At 45.7% G+C, this 20,563-nt stretch overlaps 1 protein-coding gene across 2 annotated transcripts in view; it reads right to left on the bottom strand.

Moving 5' to 3' along the window:
* RFT1 (RFT1 homolog) overlaps nt 1-16,264 on the bottom strand; it is a 36,189-nt gene extending 19,925 nt beyond the window's left edge. Inside the window, exons 1-6 of one of the 2 annotated variants that reach the window (XM_049640703.1) lie at nt 16,127-16,253; nt 12,561-12,646; nt 9,998-10,114; nt 8,704-8,893; nt 7,596-7,697; nt 3,065-3,202 (exon numbers count right to left, since the gene is read on the bottom strand). In XM_049640703.1, coding sequence (XP_049496660.1) covers nt 3,065-3,202; nt 7,596-7,697; nt 8,704-8,893; nt 9,998-10,114; nt 12,561-12,646; nt 16,127-16,189 — 696 coding nt within the window. In that variant the 5' untranslated portion in view covers nt 16,190-16,253. Of the gene's footprint in view, nt 1-3,064; nt 3,203-7,595; nt 7,698-8,703; nt 8,894-9,997; nt 10,115-12,560; nt 12,647-16,126 lie in introns of both variants that reach the window. The other variant, XM_049640702.1, reaches the window with a different exon arrangement.
* Nucleotides 16,265-20,563: the final 4,299 nt, after the last annotated feature.

Raw genomic sequence — 20,563 nt, forward strand, 5'->3', positions numbered from 1 at the left:
GTTCGAGCCCCACGTCGGGCTCTGTGCTGACAGCTCAGAGCCTGGAGCCTGCTTCCGATTCTGTGTCTCCCTCTCTCTCTGACCCTCCCCCATTCATGCTCTGTCTCTCTCTGTCTCAAAAATAAAATAAATGTTAAAAAAAAAATTAAAAAAAAAAAAGAAATCACTCAGAAGTGTCAAAAAATAGAAAAGATCTAAAAGCAGCCATTATTTGAAGTACCACTTATTTATTTTAAGGCTAAGTAAGTCTCTTTTGCAGAAGATGGAATTCTACAAGTACAGGAAATAAATCTCCCATTTTGGTCAAATTGATTTTGAATGGAATTGACCAGCTCTCTATGTGGGAACCCCCAGTGCAGAAAACTGCTCCCAAGGGTCAAGGTAGGTACATGCTGCTGGTGGTAAAGCCATCCACTGCATTCAGATGCAGCTCATTTCTTTTCTCTTAAAAAAAACAAAAAACAAAAAACAACTTGAATAATGAATTGTTCCACCTAGAACTTCCCAATTTTTAAGTCAACAAATAACTACTTTGGGCAATAAGCCGATTTCTTCTGGAAGACTACACAGCAGGGAGATTAAAAACACAGACTAAGATTAGTTCACAGATACAAGTTAGAGAGAAGTGGGTCCAAATTCAGATGTGGGATTTTGGTTTGGTCAGTTAACTACTCTGAACCTCAGTTTTCTCATCTGTGAAATGGAGACAATATCTCATAAGGTTATTACTATGAGGTTTAAGCACATGAATCCATGTAAAGTGCTTAGCAGAGTGCCACTCACAGAGTAAGCATGCAGTCAGTGGTAGTTATTATAAACAGTTCTTTGTTGAAGTTCAAATACTTTCACAATTCCTTAAGTCTTCAAAGGGGCCTCACAGGTTGTGCAGACTAATTATCTCACCTTAAAAATAAGGCCCCTGAGGGGAGCCTGGGTGGCTCAGTCAGCTGAGTGTCAGACTTCGGCTCAGGTCATGATCTCATGATTCGTGGGTTTGAGCCCTACATCGGGCTCTGTGCTGACAGCTCAGAGCCTGGAGCCTGCTTAGGATTCTGTGTCTCCCTCTCTCTCTGCCCCTCCCCCACTCATGCTCACTCATGCGCTCTCTCTCCCTCTCTCTCTCTCAAAAATAAATAAATCATTAAAAAAAGAAAATAAGGACCCTGAGGTCTGGAGAGAGTGATGCAGGCTTCATATCAGCATCCCATAGCTGCCTCCCAAAAGCACAGGAAGCTCCCTGAGGCCCAGCAATCACTTTACATATCTGTATCCCAGACAGCACTTGGCAGAGGGCTGTGCTCTGTCAGCAAGAATGGCCCACTGTGTGTAACAGGTACACATACCTTCTCATGGTCAAGACTTCTGTCCCAGAAATATGAGCCTGGGTGCCTTCAGGACGGAGTGCCAGATCAAACCACTGGGTTCCTGCCCCGATGCCACCAGCGTCTGCTTTGCTAGGATGTGCCGGTGGAGCTATCCCTACTGAGAGCAGCAGCGGCATGGGGGGCGGGGGCATGGTATCAGCTGTCACTTATGGACACCCACCTGTGCCAGCCATGGTGTTAAGTATTCAGATGCCCCATCTCATCCCGTTCCTACAAGCACCTTAGGAGAAAGGTACTTTTAGTATCCCCATTTGACAGACGAGTAAACTACAGCTCAGAGTTGTACGCCCACCACAGAATTAAATACACACTGAGGCTCTTTTCATTACCCTCTCCTTGCCTGTGTTAATAGTCCAAATGCTCTTTTCCAAAATATTGCCAGGCCCAGGGGCTGGCCCGGTATGAAAAGCTGCTCTGTGGGCAGGTGGCAGAAGCTCTACGCAGGAGAAGCGATCCCGAGTCCTTATCCTCCAAGTCTGCAGATGAGGCAGCATGGTATCTCAAAACTGCCATGCTGATTTAGGCTAAAGGTGAGATCTGTGTGATTGGAATGGAGAACTCTTATCTAACAAATGAGAACATATCTGGCTTTGTTACATAACATCTGGTCTTTCTTGAAAAGCTGTCTAACAGGATTCCATAAGTTCTGAGACTTATATCTCAAATACTTTCCTACTTTCTCAAGTAATCACAAAAGAGGAATAAGGAGAAGTCCAGCTGAAGCCTCACCTCCACTACGTGCACCACATGTGGGCAGCAAACAAGTATGGGAAAAGGGAAAGTGAGTCGGCCCAGTTCACAAAGCATCTGAGCAGAGGCAACGTGGCATAACATCACATGTACCACGCTGGGGCCACAGGCAGCAGTGACCCCACCAGAGTCAGGAAATAGAAGTCAAATGGACTGAGAGCTGGAGAGTTCAGAAGAAAAAGGTTATTCCTCGCTCCCACACATCAGCAGCTAGAATCCTTAGTGGTCTACATGGGAAAGTGGGTCACCGGAGAGACTGGCCTGACACTAGGTAATGGAGCTCTGGAGGGGTCACCCTGCATTGTCAGCAGGCTGGACCATTTGTGCTGGAAGGCAGTCCTGAGAAAAACCAAGACACAGCAAAACAGAGAGTGGCCCGCGGTGGTTACAGCCTGTGCTCTGTGGCGATTCAAGCCACTCCAGGCTCCTGCCCTCACTCTGACCCTCACCTCGGGCAGATATTTAGTCTCTAAGCCTCAGTTCCTTAACCCTAAAATTGCAATAATAATGTCAGGCAAACAGAGTTGGTATAAGCATTAAATAAGGCACGAAAGCACCGAGCATAGGAGCTAGCAAAGTGGTTCTCGAGGGGGGCAGTTTTATCCCCCAGGGGACATTTGTGTCTGGAGACATTTTTGGTTATTACAGCTGAGAGGTGGTAGCTACTGGCAACTACTGGGTTAAGATCAAGAATGCTGCTAAACATCCTACAATCTACAAGACAGCCCCCACAACAAAGAATTATCTAGCCCAAAATGTCAACAATGTCAAGGCTGAGAAACCTTGGCCTAGCACTTAGTGAGCACTCAATAAATATAAGCTATGGAACTATCCTTGCTATTACAGCAATAAACAGGAAAGTAATAGTTTCTTCCTTTCAAGGATAATGAGGATCTGTGATTAAAATGATAAGAGAATGTATTACTTACTCTACTTCTTGTAATACTGGGTAACATATCTGTCATTCTGGAGACAGGAAGAGTCTGTTGCTTGGTTGATTCTGAGGAGCCCAATAACTTTGTGAAATAAATAACATAGCAGAGCACCAGAACTGCAGTATAGAAAAGCTGAAAAAAGAAAATAATGGATTTAAATTGCACAGTTTTAATATAGGCAGAATTAAGATATAACTATGAATTTGACCTCAAAGGCCAATCAAGAAATGGCTTGTGGTGCCTGGGTGGCTCAGTTGGTTAAGCATCCAACTCTTGATTTTGGCTCAGGTCATGATCTCACGGTTCGTGAGTATGAGCCCTGAATCAGGCTCTGTGCTGATGGCGCAGAGCCGGTTGGGATTCTCTCTCTCTCCCTCTCTCTGCCCTTCCCGCTCTCTCTCTCTCTCTCTCATCAATCAATCAATCAATCAGTCAATCTTAAAAAAAAGAGAAATAGAACCGTCTTTATTAACTGTACCTTCTAGCGAGCAATGCCCCACCCTCTGGAAAAGAGCACTACTCACTAAAAGCCAGCTCTGCTGGGGCATCTCTGGGAAAAGTGCTCCAAACCCTTGACCTGACTAGAACAGTGCTTCCAGGCAGGCAGAACATAATTTCCATGACAGACATCCCATAGTGTCACCACCACAGCAATGTCACATATGTGCTCAAAATGTTTGTAGTTGGCCAAAGGAACGAGTCTCCCGCCTAGACAACACACCGTGAGGACCCATATGTGCTGTGCTAATATCCGGGGACTTGCCATCATCTAGGATGGGGGCTTTTCCATAAACCCAGGAAGCCTGTCACACTGTGATTACAAAGCAGAAAAAAGCTGTTGGCTCCCTCCTCTCAGTCCACTGTGTGGGCAAGGCAAGAGCTACTACAGGACAGGGGAGGGAGTCAGGGGGGTGATAGGAGGGCCCACCCTTCCCTCCACTCACCCAGGACAAAAGGGTGGCTTTTGGCCAGGAGCGGCAGCCTGGGGTTTTGTTTGCAGGTTGGGAGGAGTATCCAAACAGCCCCTTTCACAAGCTCTCTTCTTCCTTCTCTCCCCCCTGGGAACAGCAATGTGCACTAGCTCAGGAAGGAACAGGACCTCCAGGCCCCGCTTTCAATCTGGTAACGTCAGGTCTGCTCCTGTGGCAAAGGCACAGAGCAAGGAGAAAGGGGAGTCTTGTCTAGTGGGTTCAGGCTCCTCAGCTCTCCACCCTTATCCATGCCTGAGGACAGAGCCCGCCATCCACCATCCTTCTTTCATGCCTCAAGCCCTCTGAGACACAGCAGCTCTGCTGTGAGCCATAGCACCAGATGCAACATCTTCTGTGACAAGAGGACCCGTTCCCTACCTCCCTTCATCTTCCCACAGAGCAGCGCCTGGGGGCAGTAACAACCTGTGAGTAGTCTTCATGCACTGAATCCCAACTACATGATCCTTCCCTCTTTTTATTGGGAAAAATTCACATAACATGACGTTGACTATTTTGAGCACATATGTGACATTGCTGTTTTAAAACATACAATTCAGTGGCTTTTCGTACATTCACAGTGCTGTACAACCATCACCACTATTTCATTCCAGAACATTTCCATCACTCCAAAAGGAAATTCTGTGCCCATTAAGCAGTCACTTTCTACTCCTCTGTCCCTGGCAATCAAATTCTGCTTTGTCTCTATGGACTTGCCTATTCTGGACATTTTATATTAATGGAATCATACAATAGGTGGCCTTTTGTGTCTGGCTTTGTTCATTTGGTATAATGTTTTCAAAGTTCATGGTGTCGTGGCACATTATCATTTTTATGGCTGAGTAATATTCCATGGCATAGATATGCCACATTTTGTTTATCCTTTCATCAGTTGATGAACATCTGGTTCTTTCCTCCTTTTGGCTATGGTGAATAGTGTTGCTGTGTACAAGTTGTTTGAACTCATGCTTTCATTCTTTTGGGTATATACCTAGGAGTGGAATTGCTGGGCATACATCAGTTCTACATTTAACTTTTTTTTTTAATGTTTATTTTTGACAGACAGAGAGAGAGAGAGAGAGAGAGAGAGAGAGAGCGCACAAGCAGGGGAGGGGCAGAGAGACAGGGGGACAGAGGATCTGAAGTGGGCTCTGTGCTGACAGCAGAGGGCTCGATGCGGGAGATCATGACCTGAGCCAAAGTCCAACACTTAACCAACTGAACCACCCAGGCACCCCTACGTTTGAACCTTCTGAGGAACTGCCAAACTGTTTTCCACAGTGGCTGCACCATTTTATAGTCCCACCAGCAATGTATGAGGGTTCCAATTTCTCCATATCCTCAGCAACACTTGCTATTTTCTGGGTTTTATTTTTATTTTTTTTGATAACAGCCATCCTAATTAGTATAAAGTTATCTCATTATTTTTAATTCACATTTGCCTAATGACTGATGATATTAAGCATCTTTTCATGTGCTTATTGGCTATTTATTTGCATATCTTCTTTGGAAAAATGTTTATTCAGGTCCTTTACCCCCTTTTATTATTTATTTATTTATTTTATTATTTTTTTAATATGAAATTTATTGTCAAATTGGTTCCCATACAACACCCAGTGCTGATCCCAACAGGTGCCCTCCTCAATGTCCATCACCCACTTCCCCCTCCCTCCCACCTCCAATCAACCCTCAGTTTATTCTCAGTTTTTAAGAGTCTCTTATGGTTTGCCTCCTTCCCTCTCTGTAACTTTTTTTCCCCTTCCCCTCCCCCATGGTCTTCTGTTAAGTTTCTCAGGATCCACATAAGAGTGAAAACATATGGTATCTGTCTTTCTCTGTATGACTTATGTCACTTAGCATAACACTCTCCAGTTCCCTCCACGTTGCTACAAAAGGCCATGTTTCATTCTTTCTCATTGCCAAGTAGTATTCCATTCCTTTACCCACTTTTAGGGTAGTCTGTCTTTTTGTTGTTGAGTTGTAAGAATTCTTTATATATTCTAAAGATGGGGTATTTGATATATGATGGGGTAAGGAGCTGTTTAAGGAGGAACCTGGAAGTGCATTGGACAAAGGAGAATCCCAGAGCCCTGGGCAGGGATCGCCTGCTGATATGAGGCGCTGATGGCCCTCAGGCCTCTCATACAGACACTGACAGAGAATGTACCAGAGAAGAGCTCTCTGAAGTCTTATAATAAGAAAGCAAATAAACTTAGAATGAGCCTTGCTGACCTATGATGTATCCTGAGTGGGAGCTAGGACCATCAGAAAGTCATAATGCAAGCACCTTTCCCAAGAAGGGCCAACCAATAACTGGGCGTCTCCATGGCCTCCTGTTCTATTAGGAAGAATATATCAAAAACATGATGAATGCAGAGTACTGTAATCCCAGATCTAATAAAACATGGCAAAAATAATCACAAATAACTTCTCTAAAATATACAACTGTTTGCAAACTGCTTTTGGGAGGTAATTGTCATTCTTATAATATTATTTTTAAATCTACTTTTACTGTGTTCACAAATACATTTGCGGTTTTTGCTTAGGACACAGGAAAGACTTTCACTAAAACTGTGACTAAGAATTTTAATTTACCTTCCTATACATTAAGAAAAATTACAAACTGCTTTGTCCTATAAGATGTTCTGATATCTATCTGATCTTAGGTTTTGTTTTTAAAATGAGCACTATACTCTAGTCGTACTTTTATTCAAGCTACAGATATGAACTAGAACTAGAAACTGGGATGGCAACGAGGCCAGAGCTGCTGAAAGTGAGAGTGCGCCTGCTAACACTCAATTCATGCGCTCTGCATTGTGTGAGATTTCAATGCAAGCTTCAAACAGGCTTGGCAGAGTTTCTTCCTATCCTGAGAACAACTGATTAAAATCCAGGGAAAAAAAACGCACATGCAATTTGGTTCCCACCCCACTCCCTCACTGCTTTTCTCCCTCCTCCATGAGACAGTAAGACAATCAAAGGTGAGTTTGGTACAGGCTCGCCCACAGAACATCTAAAGGAGTTGTTATGTTTGACAATGAGGCCGAGTGCTGGGGCTTCACGGGGCCCCTGGGGATATCAGTAGCATCAGCATGTGGTGTAGAATGGACAGCCAAAAGAAAAGAACTGTCACGACCATCTTACTAGAGCTTCCAGCCTGCCTCACATGCATGAATACTGCAAATGTAAACCACACAGTAACGGGAACAAGAAGAAAAAAATCAGGGGCACGTGGGTAGCTCAGTCAGTTAAACTTTTGACTTTAGCTCAGGTCATGATCTCGCGGTCAGAGTTCGAGCTCCGCCTCAGGCTCTGTGCTGACAGCTCAGAGCCTGGAGCCTGCTTTGGATTCTGTCTCTCCCTCTCTCTCTCTGCCCATCTCCCACTTGTGCTCACTCACCCTTCCTCCCTCCCTTCCTCCCTCCCTTTCTTTCTTTCTTTCTTTCTCTCTCTCTCTCTCTCTCAGAAATAATAAATGAATAAACTTAAAAAAAAAGAAGAAGAAAATCAAATGGAGAAACATAGATTATACAAAAGTGAAAAGCCATAACCCTTACCTGGGCCAAAGAGAAAATGTATAGCCCCCAGTGAGGCGACCATAGCACAAGAAAAGCTGTCAGGACACTCTTGAAGATGACCGACAGGCTCTCAGCAATCACCTGCAAATATGTAGTAAAGGGTGCACTTTACATTATTAAAAACTAAAGATGCACAGGAATGACAAATAGAAACCTGGGATAGTGGTTACCCCAGCAATGGGGGTGGGGCATGTGGTTAGACATAGCATGACAATGTTCTAGTTGGGCTGGGTGGTAAGTTCATAGATTTTCAGTATTATCATGCTTTAAGATTTACACATACAGCAGGGTGCCTGGGGGGCTCAGTTGATTAAGTGTCTGACTCTTGATTTCAGCTCAGGTCATGATCTCACGGTTTGTGAGTTCAAGCCCCGCATAGGGCTCTTTGCTTGGGATTCTCTCTCTCTCCCTCTCTGTGTCCCTCCCCAACTCACATTGTCCCTATTCTCTCAAAAATAAATAAACTTAAAAAAAAGATTTACACATACAGCATATATTCTTTTGTACATATTAAACAACAGATTTTAAAAGATGAAAAATTAATATTAGCACACAATTAAAAATAGAATCACTAGGAAAATCTGAAAAACCTTCACAGTCCTCTTAAATTCTTATCTAAGCTAGGGGCGCCTGGGTGGCTCAGTCGGTTAAGCGTCCGACTTCAGCTCAGGTCATGATCTCACGGTCTGTGAGTTCGAGCCCCGCATCGGGCTCTGTGCTAACAGCTCAGAGCCTGGAGCCTGCTGCGGATTCTGTGTCTCCCTCTCTCTCTGGTCCTCCCCCCGTTCATGCTCTGTCTCTCTCTGTCTCAAAAATAAATAAATGTTAAAAAAAAAAAAAAAAATTCTTATCTAAGCTAATAACTTCCCTATTAGCAAACCTGTTTTTGCATTAATAGTATAGCAGATGTAAACTTAAGCCCAGCCCATCTGCCAAATTTCAAGGGAATGAATTAAACTGATGTTACCTTTCTCCAAATTTCTTTTTAAATGCAAATCTGAAAAAAATCATCACTCCTAGAAAATCTTTTTAAGAAACCACTCTTTCCCTTCTTCGAATTTCCCACTAGAGCAGAAGGCATGCTGACCTTGAGCTTGACAAACATCTGTGCTTGTGCCAAGACCCAGAAGGGCTCTCCCAGAAGCTCCACCACAGCCGAAAGACCGAACAACACCACTCCACTTCCATAGTGGGGGACGGCATTAGGATCAGGCACTTCCAGCAACTGTAACCACACCCAGCCCAGGAGCAAGGACCAAAACATACCCAGGGGGACCCTAGAAAAAGAAAAGAAAAATGTTTTTTTAATATGCTAAAAATAAAAAATATATATATTAAAATAGTAACATTGAACAGAAAAGAAATAGAATTTTAAAAATAGCTACCACTTATTAAGGCACTTACTACATGCCAGGCACTCAGATCTACCCCTTTTACACAGACCCCTCACAATGATCCTGCTATTACCCCATTGAAATGATGGGGAAACTAAGGCTGACAAGCACTGGGGAATTTGGCCAAGGTCATGGACAATTAGCCAAGGGCAGAAGCAGGGCCCAATCCCCATCTAACTCGTAAGTATATGCTCCTATCCACAGTGTGACACTGACGAGATAAACACAACTCCTGGCAAGTATGTGCCTGTTGTTTGCACACAAATGACTAAAATATAGTATACAGTCAGTTCTTGCACCCAAATAAGCAACAGTCCAGTGCACAGTGTCCCCTAGCATGTGCACCACAGAGCACTTAAATATGACTGGGTAGCCAACAGTCATCCTCTAATAAAATGAATACCTACCAGCCTCGTGACAGTCATTTCCATGAGGCAAGAAGGAGTTACGGAAGGCAGCACTGAGAAAAAACCTCAAGTGCTAGCCCTCCCTGCAGGAATCTAACTGCAGAAAGGCCATTACAAGTTTGAGCTGATGTACTTGATCTTCAAGAATATTCTCAAGGGCTGAGAATTGAAATCAACATTACAAAATTGAAGAAAGATATAATGAAAGCCCTAAAAGGCTTTCAAAGAATGCTAAGTGGTTGTTAAAAGCTCAGAAAAGACCACAGGGAGGGGGAAAGATTAGGACTAAAGAAGACGGCACAGGCCCACTGGGGCCCAGAGTGGGCATCAGGAAGGGCAGAAACAACCTCCCAAGAGGGTAGAAACCTGGCCCTGAAGCCCCCACCCACAGCCTCCTCCTGGCTCCTGGCCATCCAGAGAGGAAACAGCCAAGATGTTGGATGCCTTCTCCTTCCTGTCCCATGCCCAGGCCCCAGAAACCCAGGCTGGAGACAATTCAGCTTTGGGCAAGTGTTGCTGTTTAACTTACAACACTTACGACGCTTGCTTTTGCACGTTCTCCTGCCAAAGCACAACTCACGTTAGCCACAAGAGGTTGAAGGTCTGGTTCCAGTCTCGCTGGGCACCCCCACTCAGACATGCTCTACGGAAGGCCTCTCTGGCCAGGAAGACGGTGGTCGAGTAAAGCAGTGTTAGCCTTTAAAGGAAAAGCAGAAATCAATAATGGGGGTGCCTGGGTGGCTCAGTAGGTTAACCTTCCGACTTCAGCTTGGGTTATGATTTCGTGGTTTGTGTGTTTGAGCCCTGAATTGGGCTCTGTGCTGACAGCTCAGAGCCTGGAGCCTGCTTAGGTTTCTCAGTCCCCCCGCCCCCCACTCACTCTGCCCCTCCCCCGCTCGCTCTTGCGCGCTCTCTCAAAAATAAACAAACATTAACAAAAAATAATCAATAGTGACTCTAATTATTTTTCATAGAAAGAATTTCTGAGATTTTGCCAGCGACAGAAAGAAAAAGTCTTGGTCATAAATCACTGGTGGTGATGTGAAGGGCAGTGAGTTTTTACAGGGTCCGCGTACTAGTCTGATCCATTTGAACAACAGAGTTAGGAACCAAATTAAGGACACCTGAGGATGTGCCTATAGAGCATTATATCCGGGATAGAAAGTGCCACAGTGGCCCCCAAAGCCTAAGGCCTCATGGCTGTAGGCAGAGGTATGGCTCTGACAATAGGAGAAAAGGACAAGATATGACCACACAGAGCAAGGGGACCTCTTGGTCACCCTGAGACTGGTGACCAATGAGAGCTCTTATGAGAGAAGCTGAGGCTCTGAGTGGCAGCAAAAGCTGGCCAAAAGCATCTCAGGACAGGCAATAGGCAATAGGCAATAGGCAATAGGCAATAGGCAATAGGCAATAGGCTGGTGGCCATTACAGAGGCCGCTGCAGCCCAGGTCAGCAAGGCTTGTCTGCCATCTTTCCCGGGTGGGCAATATTTAGGTGGACCCTCTTGCACCTGCATGAGTAAGAGCTGAGATTTTCCCTCATCAACAGGCCATGTGTGATGAAGTCAGAATGGAGACAGCCGTGGAGACAGACCTTAGCTGGGCTAAGGTCTCTCTGAGGATGTCCAAGGACCATGCTGCTATGCAGTGCTTCTGTCCAACATTGGGAAGGAGGAGACTGAACTGTATGTTAAGCAGAGGGCAGGCCAGATAAAGGTTGTCAAAGCAGAGACCTGAGAATCTGGGGAAGACCAGATGGCAAGAGGCCCAAACTGCTTTCAAATCTGAACACCTAAGAGATTTGGTCCTCTTCCTTCCTGCTTGCTTGCTTGCTTGATTTATTTTTAAGATTTTTTTTTAAGTTTATTTATTTTGAAAGAGAGAGAGAGAGAGAGAGAACCAGTGGGTGAGGGGCCGAGAAAGGGTGGGGGGGACAGAGAAAGTAGGCTCCGTGCTGACAGCAGTGAGTGAGCCTGATGTGGGGCTCGAACCCACGAACCATGAGGTCATGACCCAAGATGAAGTCAGATGCTCAACCAATAAGCCACCCAGGTGCCCCTAGGATTTTATTTTTAGTTTTTTAAAATTAGTTTTATTAAAAATAAAATTAAGGATTTTATTTTTAATATATATTTATATATTATATAAATATAAATATAAATATTTATATTTAACACCCAATATGGGACTTAAATTTACAACCCTGAGATCACAGAGTCACACACTTGACCCACTGAGCCAATCAGGTGCCCCCCTTCCCACTTTTAAAACAGTATTTCTCAAAATATGATCCCTGCTTCAAAATCACTTAAGGAACTTGTCAAAATCCTGATTTCTGGACCCCTTCTCAGCCCCACCTAGTGCAAAACTCCCCCAGATGATTCCTTTGCCATCAAAGTTTGAGAACCTTCTCTAAGCTCTGAAAACGGAGCCCAGAGCATACATTTGGTGGGTATTCGATGTAAAATGCTGTCTGGAACATATGGTCTTGTTTATGAGGACATGAAGATACACCTGAGAAGCTGAGCTAACCTGAGCATTCACATCACTTCATAGACTTTTGTGTCATTTGTGAATACAGAATATGCGTGGGTGCCCTTGAACAGAAAAGAGAGTAGAAGGAACAAATGGAGTCTAAAAGACAAAGCAAGCAGCTTTCTAAGAGCTGCCAAGGGACTCATGACAAGGATGCACACTGTCACCCTAACCACCATTTTCCAATTATAAAAGTCACCGAGGAGGGAAGGCAGGCTGCTCCAGCCTTGCAATTATGAAGCACATCCTCACCAGCCGCGGGATTCCTGCTTCCTGTGCTGTCAGCAGGACAAGAACACAGGATTATACCTGAGACAGGGTTTGCAGTGAATTACTCCCACTCCTTTCCTGGGTTCTAAGAGCAGACAAACCGGAACAGCTGGCAGAGAAATGTGCATTTGGAGGCTGCTAATGGAAAACACTCCATGGGTCCATTAAAAGTAGCATTGCCTGCTCATTCCCCCATCCCAGCGTGCTCTTCCTCAGCCCACTGCTAGAACACTCCACTTCCAGTAAAGGCCCCTGCTTCCAAAATCTGAGGGTGACACACAGGTGCCCTGACTGGGGACGTGAGCTGTGGGCAATGCCAGGGTACTCCCTTCTTACCTCACGTTCACTATGCCAACGATTTCCTTTGACAGGAAGCGAAGAATAAATGCATTCAAGACAAAGGTGATCAATCGAAACAACACCTACAGAGAAAGAAGAAAAATACATGAGAATAAATTATGTTGGGAATATTTTGTTGAAATGAAAACAATGTGGCTGCTCTTTCTAATAACACACTGATGTACAGCAGCTCTGCCATAGAGACCCTCCTGAAGACATACCACCTGTCTGTTTCTGCTGAAATTTCATTCCTGGAGGGGTCCCCTGGCACTTCTGTGCAATGGTAGAACAGCACACAAAGGCACTTGGAAATCTCTCTAATTTACTGATAAGAGGGAGGGCCTGACAAGTCAGTGAATTCCTTTGGGCTCAAAGTCAGGCGCTTCAGGAGACAGAGAATTCTAGTCAGTGCTTCACATTGGCCCTCCCTCCAGCTTGTTGAGAAATAGCACACACTTAGCAAGTGGGAGCCTGCAGGGAATGGCAGAATCTCCAGGAATCACAGGGTCTAATCTCTCTTCTCTGCCTAGCAATATCTGGGGATTCTGATAATGACATTCAATCTCTTTCCAGCTATTACCATTTGAAAGGGATATATCCCAAGACTTCAAACCTGTCAATTCAAACCTGAGCAAAGAATTCTTCCATGAGACAGAGAACAACAGGGTGCTAAGTGGGGATGCTAAAGGGGGATGCTGAGTGGGGTGCAAACCTCAGCCCCCGTCTGCATCCAGGAAGCATGACAGGTGTACTCCACAGTGTGCTCCAGAGCAAATGACAAATCTCTCATAGTTATCTGTGAACAGGTGCAATTTGAAAGACTCAATCAAAATATGCCAGTGGACCACAACAGTCTAAAAATCTCCAGGGAAAGGTATGACCAAAAAGGGAGAGTACAGTTTAACACTGTCCCTGAAGTGTCACAGAGCAGCAAGGTCTCCAAAGCCAAGATATCACAATATGGAGTCAAAGGCGGCCTTTTGAGAGTCTGATGAAAAGTTCTCCTTAGAAACATGCAGATACATACCTACTTACCAAATTTTTTACTCAAATTTAGACATTTGAAGCCAATTCATGGAGCCCTGAATGGAAAAACCACTCAGCTGAGAGTCTCAAATCACCATTTAGCTGTTAAGCCCTTCGTCTCCTAACTCTTATAAGCTTCAATTTCCTCCTGTCAAATGAGGTTACCTATCTTACAGGGTTGGTAACAACCATCAAATAAGACCTTAGAGGTGAAAGCATTTTTGACAATGAAAGTGAAAGGCATGGGGGCCGCTGGGTGGCTCAGTCAGTTAAGCCTCTCTTGATTTTGGCTCAGGTCATGATCTCACAGTTCATGGGGTTGAGCACTGCCTGGGGCTCCCCGCTGACAGTGTGGAGCCTGCTTGGGATTCTGTCTGTCCTTCTCTCCTCACCCCTTGCCCACTCATGAGCTCTCTCCCTTACAAAATAAATAAATTTAAAAAAAAGATGAAAGGAATTAACACTTTCACTATGGCCAGCTCAAATTCTTTCAGGATACAATGTAATTGCAAAGCTACCTCAAGTGTCTGCATTGTAATTTGAGAATACATCCAAGACCAGATTAAAACACTTAGGAAGCCTAGATTATGGCTGTTTTTAAAAAAATGACGTACATACAGTTAGTGTCAAATTTAATGTCAAAGTTACCATGGTCTAAACCTAACTGGTTTGAAGAAAGGGCCAAGTTAATGAAGCTCTAATGTTGTTCATGCGACCCAGTATTTGCTCCATGTAAGTGGCCCTTGGCAACACAGTCTTCATTTAACTTTGTAACGGACTTTACAGTTTTAAAAAAGCTTTCACATCTGTTATTTGACCCTTAAAAGCAATTGGATAAATGCACAGGAAGCAAGTTAAGACTCAGAGCAAAGTGATTTGCCCAATGTCACATAATAATCATATGACCCAGCTTGACTTTATGGTAGGCCACCTGACTCCCAGTCCATTGTGTTTTCTGCTAAGACTGGTTTTCCTTCCTTCCTTCCTTCTTTCTTTTTTAATGTTTATTGATTTTGAGAGAAAGTCTGTATGCGCATGAGCAGGGAAGGGGCAGAGAGCGAGAATCCCAAGCAGGCTTCATGCTGTCAGCACAAAGCCCGACACGGGGCTCGACCTCACAACCTCGAGGTCACGATCTGAGTCACTATCAAGAGTTGGACACTTAACTGACTGAGCAACCAAGGCGCCCCAAGACTTGTTTTCTTTTTATGAAGCCAATCTGGGCCGTAAGGTATCATCAAAGCCTGAACAATCAGCACTGTGGATAAAGCAATGAACTCAGTTTTTTATGTCGTGGATAGAAGAAAAAACTTGGTACCTTCAAGGTTTAGTTAATTTAGGGTTAGGTGAATGTTTATTAAGCACATGACTTGTGCAAGGAACTCTTCTACATGCTTTATGTAAATTGTTTCATTCCATTCCTATAATGACCATTTAAGAAAATCCTTATTACTATAATAAAAATACCTAACATTCACTAAGTACTTATAATGCGCCAGGCACTTAACAGGCATGTCATCTAATCTTGCTAATGACCCCATGAGGTTGCACTAATGTTCTCATTTAAGATGAGGAAACTGATATTCAAAGTAAAGCGATTTTCACAAGAGCAGGGAACTACCAAGTGACAAGGACCAAACCTGAGCTCACATGTGCCTGGTTCTCTCTCTTAACATCCAAGTGAAATGCTGCCTCTAAAATATAGGGGAAGGGTGGATTCAGGACTCTTCTGAATAAGGGCTGAACTGAGCCACTTAGAATGACTAACTCCTAGTGTTAAAAGAATCTTTAGACACCATTTGGACCAACTGGTATGTACCTTAACTGACAGATGATGAAAATTAGGGCCAGGAAGGGGAAGTGACTTATCTAAGGTCACATAGCCAGAAGGAAAATGCAGCTAACATTTACTAAGTGCCCACCAAGAGCCAGGTACAGCATTAAATACAATTATCTGAATGACTTCAGTCAAGCCTCATAGAAACTTTATGAGCTAGGTACTATTATTACCCCAATTTTCCCGATGAGGAGCTGAGGCTTAGCAAGAGAAATCCTTTGTCTTGGTTCATGCAGAAAGCACGTAGTAGAACCAGGTTTCCTATCTAGGGCTGCCTAAGCCCAGGTATCTTTTTCTTAGCTATGCCATACTGTCTCTATGAACTCAGTCAGAGTCAGAGAGCTTGAAGAAGATGTTTGAGGGTCAGCGGTGGGGGAAGGAGAGAGTGAACTCCTTGCCTTAAAAATATCCAATTCTAGAGCACCAAAGGCGCCCCTGCCACCTGACCTAACCCTGTCCTACTACCATATGGGAAATATAACGCTCAGAAGGAAAACGACTTGTTTGTAGTCTCCCAACCAGGCCTCTGAACTCCTGCCCAGGTGCCGGTTCTCCGCCGCCACCGTCTCCTGTTGAACCCTCAGTAGTGGGGGTCCACGACGGGACTGGGTGTGCCCCGAAGCGCGCTCTCAAGGGCCCCAGGGCCGCCTCCCCGCGCCTCCGGACTGCGGGTTGGTCTGCGGCCGGCCGGGCAGAATACCTGCAGGAGCAGACCGGAGGAGGCCAGCCGGGCCGCCTGGCCCAGCACCTCTCGGCTGCCCATCTCCTCGGCGCCCCGCCTCGGTCACCAGGAAACGCCGCCGCCGCCAGCCGGCCTAGTCGCGGGGAGATAGCGTCATGGGGCGGCTCGCTCTCTGATTGGTGATTTGGGGGCGGCGGGGACGAAGCAAGAAACGTTCTGGCCCTTTAAGTGAGCGGCTTGAGTGACGTCAGTGTTCCTGCGCCGCATCTCTTTTCCCTTTTGTGTGAGCTTAGGCGTTTTCTGTGCCTATCCCTCCCCGTCCCAAATAAGTTAGGAGAAGCTGTTAAAGTAGCCCAAAGCCTCTTCCCTGAGGCTCTCAGCCTGCTAACCAAGAAACACTGATTTCTCCGGCCTTGTTAATAAGATTCTTCCCTTTTGGCCTTGATTACAAAGTTGCGCCACAGCCCCCTAAATGAGGCAGGGCAGGAATTGTCCCTGTTTTACAAAGAAAGGACTGAGGACCAGAAGTTAAGTGCAGCATTTTTTCACGTGTGTGCTCTTGTGTAATCCTTCCTAAACTTGTGAGAATTGGGTCCTGTTGTCAGAGGAGTAAGGGGAGACAGTGGAGATGTAAGACGACTTGTTCAAGACTGCACAACTTTTGCCTCAGTGGAGCGGACCCTGGGCTCCTGATCCTAAACTTGCAGCGTTTGCTCGCACGTTCCAGCTGTGAGGACAGAGCAGAGGAATGGCTGGGAATTGCTTTGTAAAACGTAAAGCACCCAACACACAGCATCAGCTGCTCTGTCCTTGTTCTTATTATCTACTATGCATCCCTAGGGAGGGCACTTTCCCAGTCTCTTTTAGGCTTTCCGTGATTTGACCCCAGCCTACCTTCTGAACCACCTTTCAGACCATCACCGCCATTCCCCAGCATTCTCCAGGCCTAGCCATCGGAGCCCTTACCATTCCTCAAACAGGCCCTCTCTCATTGGCCTTTATTCCTGTTGCCCTCTGCCCAAGGCACCTTCTCTGATGGCATTCCCCCTGCAACCACTCTCCAAGACCCCATTGTCCAGGATTTCCCGAGTAATACAGTCAGCACCTGCTATGGACTGGATGTTGTTGCCCTCCCCAAATTCATCTGTTTAAGCCCTAATTCCCAACGTGATGGTATTTGGAGGTGGGGTGTTTGGGAGGTAATTAGGTCATGAGTGGGGTACCCTCATGAATAGGGTTAGTGCCCTTTTAAGAAGAGACGAGAGAGAGGAATAGGAATGCTGTCTCTCTGCCATGTGAGGATACAGCAAGAAGGCAGCCATCTACAAACCAGCCAGCACTTTATCCTGGACTTTCCAGCCTCCAGAACTGCAATAAATAAATTCCTGTTGTTTAAGCCACCTAGTCCATGGTATTTTGTGATAGCAGTCTAAGCAGACTACGACAGCACCTGGAAAGCACTTTGTGAACTTTATAGCTTCTGGCGCAGTCTGCTTTGCAGTGAAGAGGCTAGAATGTGTGTCTCTGTCTAAACAGCCCATGAGCTGAATTCAAGAAGGCAAGAGTGAAGCCCACCTGACTTTGCCTCCTGCAGCAGTGCTGGAGAAGGCTCCTAGGAGTTCCATAAATGCCTCCTGCCCTGTTATAGCTGCTATTGCTGCTGGAAGCAGACTATGGGACTCAAGGCCTATGCCTTCTCCTCCACCACTCCATCTTGCCAGGTTCATCAAGCTCTGTCTTATGGTAGAGGTTCAGAATGTATTTGACTATGAGACAGACCTAGCCCTGAATCTTCATTCTGCTACTCACTAACCTGGTGACTTCAGTATGCTCACCAATTTTTTTAAATTTCTAATGTTTATTTACTTTTGAGAGAAAGACAGAGAGACACAGAGAGAGACAGACAGAGAATGAGCAGGGGAGGGGCAGAGAGAGGGAGACACAGAATCCAAAGCAGGCTCCAGGCTCTGAGCTGTCAGCACAGAGACTGACACGGGGCTTGAACTCATGAACCGTGAGGTCATGACCTGAGCTAAAGTCAGACCCTTAACCAACTGAGCCACCCAGGTGCCCCAGTATGCTCACCTATTAAATAAGAGAGATTATCTATCCATCTGTTCTGCGAAGGTAATCACAAAACAGACAAAAGTCTAGCCCTTAAGGAACTTAAATTCTATTGGAAGGGATACCAAAAAATTCCTAATAATAAAATTTCAGGGTGCCTGAGTGGCTTAGTTGTTCAAGCGTCTGACTCTTGATTTCGGCTCAGGTCATGATCTCAAGGTTTGTGAGTTTGGGCCCTACATGGGGCTCAGTGCAGAGCCTGCTTGGGATTCTCTCCTCTCTCTATGTTGCTCCCCTGCTTGCAGTCTCTTTCTCTCAAAATAGACATTTAAAAACATAAATAAAAATAAAATTTCACATAGTGATAAGTGTTATGAAAAAAATGAAATAAATAAGGTAATAGAGGTTTTTGGAGGGGGAGAGAGGATGCTGTTCTGGAAGGCAGAGTAAATCAACACATGGGAGAGGAGTGTACCTAGAGAGGAGGGAAAAAAATGCTAGGAGGCTGGGGTATTTGGCCCAATGGCTGAGATGCCCAAGGGCTTGACCTGGGCAGGCTGTCCACCGCCATGGACCTTGGGCTGGCAGGCAAGGTAGGCTCCTGCTCCCTTTATCCCCAGCCAAGCAGCCACCTCCTCCATAGCTCATCCCTGAAGCAGAACCAACCAAGAGCTCTTCATGTCCACATACTCCTAACCCTGGGCAACCTGCTGGGCTGGTCTAGGAGGGACAAGGAGGTCATTTTGCTGGGGGCAAAGAAGCCAAAAGGGAAATGCTCCAAGTGAAGTCCGGAGGGCAAACCTCCGTATCCGGAGTCCAGGATACGGACCCCAAGGGATCCTGGGCATGGAGTTGGAGGCCTTTTCTCTCATTCTGGAAGTCAGGACTTAGTGAGGAGAGACTGAGCACACACTTTGTGCCCAGAGCCATACTGGGTGCTGGGGTGGGTGGGGGAAAGGACTGTGCTCAGTGTCAATGAGCACTGACCACTGGCTCCATGTCAGGCACTCACGTATGCACTGTACATGCGTGTTTCAACTCCTTTATCCCCTCAACAACTCATGGGGTGGGTATTACAATGGAGGACAATGGAGCACAGAGACGTTAGTGACTCACCCGAGGTCATTCAGCTAGGGAGCAGTCAAGCTGCTATTTGAACCCAGATGCTTTCTGACTCTGAATGCTTGAAGATGTTCCTGCCCTGAAAAACTTCTGGTCTCAGGGGCACCCGGGTGGCTCAGTCGGTTGAGCATCTGACTTCAGCTCAGGCCATGATCTCATGGTTTGTGAGTTCGGGCCCTGCGTTGGGCTGTGCACTGACAGCTCAGAGCCTGGAGCCTGCTTCAGAAACTCTGCTTCGGGTTCTGTGTCTTCCTCTTTCTCTCTGCCCCTCCCCCACTTGTGCTTTCTCTCTCTCAAAAATAAATGAATAAACTTGAAAAAAAAAAAAAGCTGCAAGTCCCAAAGGAGACGTAAGAGTCTGCATATCTAAACCACAGGGAACTTATGTGGCATTGAGGGGATGGACTCTGGGAGGGCTGCAGTGGTTGAGCGGCAGTGGGCTTGGAGGCTTCCCTCACCTCCATGCTGAGCCTCTCCAAAGGACTTTCCTCTCCTAACAGCATTGGCACCAACAGGGCATGGCATACCCCACGGTTTTTGTGTGGAGGGCTAAGCTCACGGATGGTGAACGGCTATCTGCTGGCTGTTGACTGTTTTATCCAGCCTGTGAACTAAAAATCGTTTTTACACGTTCAAACTGTTGGGGGGAAAATCAAAAGAAGAATATTTTATGACACATGAAAATGATATAAAATTCAAATTCCAGTGTCCGCAAATAAAGTGTTACTGGAACGTAGCCACATCTACCCATTTGTCTGCATACTATCTACAGCTACTGTCTTGCTACAAGAGCAGACGAGTGTGACCTGAAAAGCTGAAAATATTTGCTATTTTACAGAAAAAGTTTGCCAATCCTGGTGATCACCGTCAAGCCTCAGTGCCTGACACACATTAGACATTTTGCTATTGAATGAGTGAATGCATGGATAAATGAATGATGAAACTCTAGGAAAAGCAGGAAGACAAGAAGGGTTCTTTCTCAGGGGTCACCTGGTTTGAGGAACCAGTGAGGACACCAGACTATAATCAGTGGTCACTGAAGGATCTGTTTCCCCAGGCTTTCCCCCCTCCGTCCTGCCCTCTGTGCCAGGTGGCCTCCCTGCCAAGGAAAGCTGACCCAAACAGGCTATTTTATTACAAAGCTAGAGGGAGTGCCAGGGTTGACGCCAAGCCAGCTAGGCTCCCCAGGCAGCAGGCAGGGAGGGGGGCTGCCAGGTGGTGGCGAGGCAGGGGGGAAGCTAGGGCAAGTGGTGCCCCTGGCCTCTGCAG

Source organism: Panthera uncia, chromosome A2 (assembly GCF_023721935.1).
Source record: "Panthera uncia isolate 11264 chromosome A2, Puncia_PCG_1.0, whole genome shotgun sequence".
Taxonomy (NCBI): Eukaryota; Metazoa; Chordata; class Mammalia; order Carnivora; family Felidae; genus Panthera; species Panthera uncia.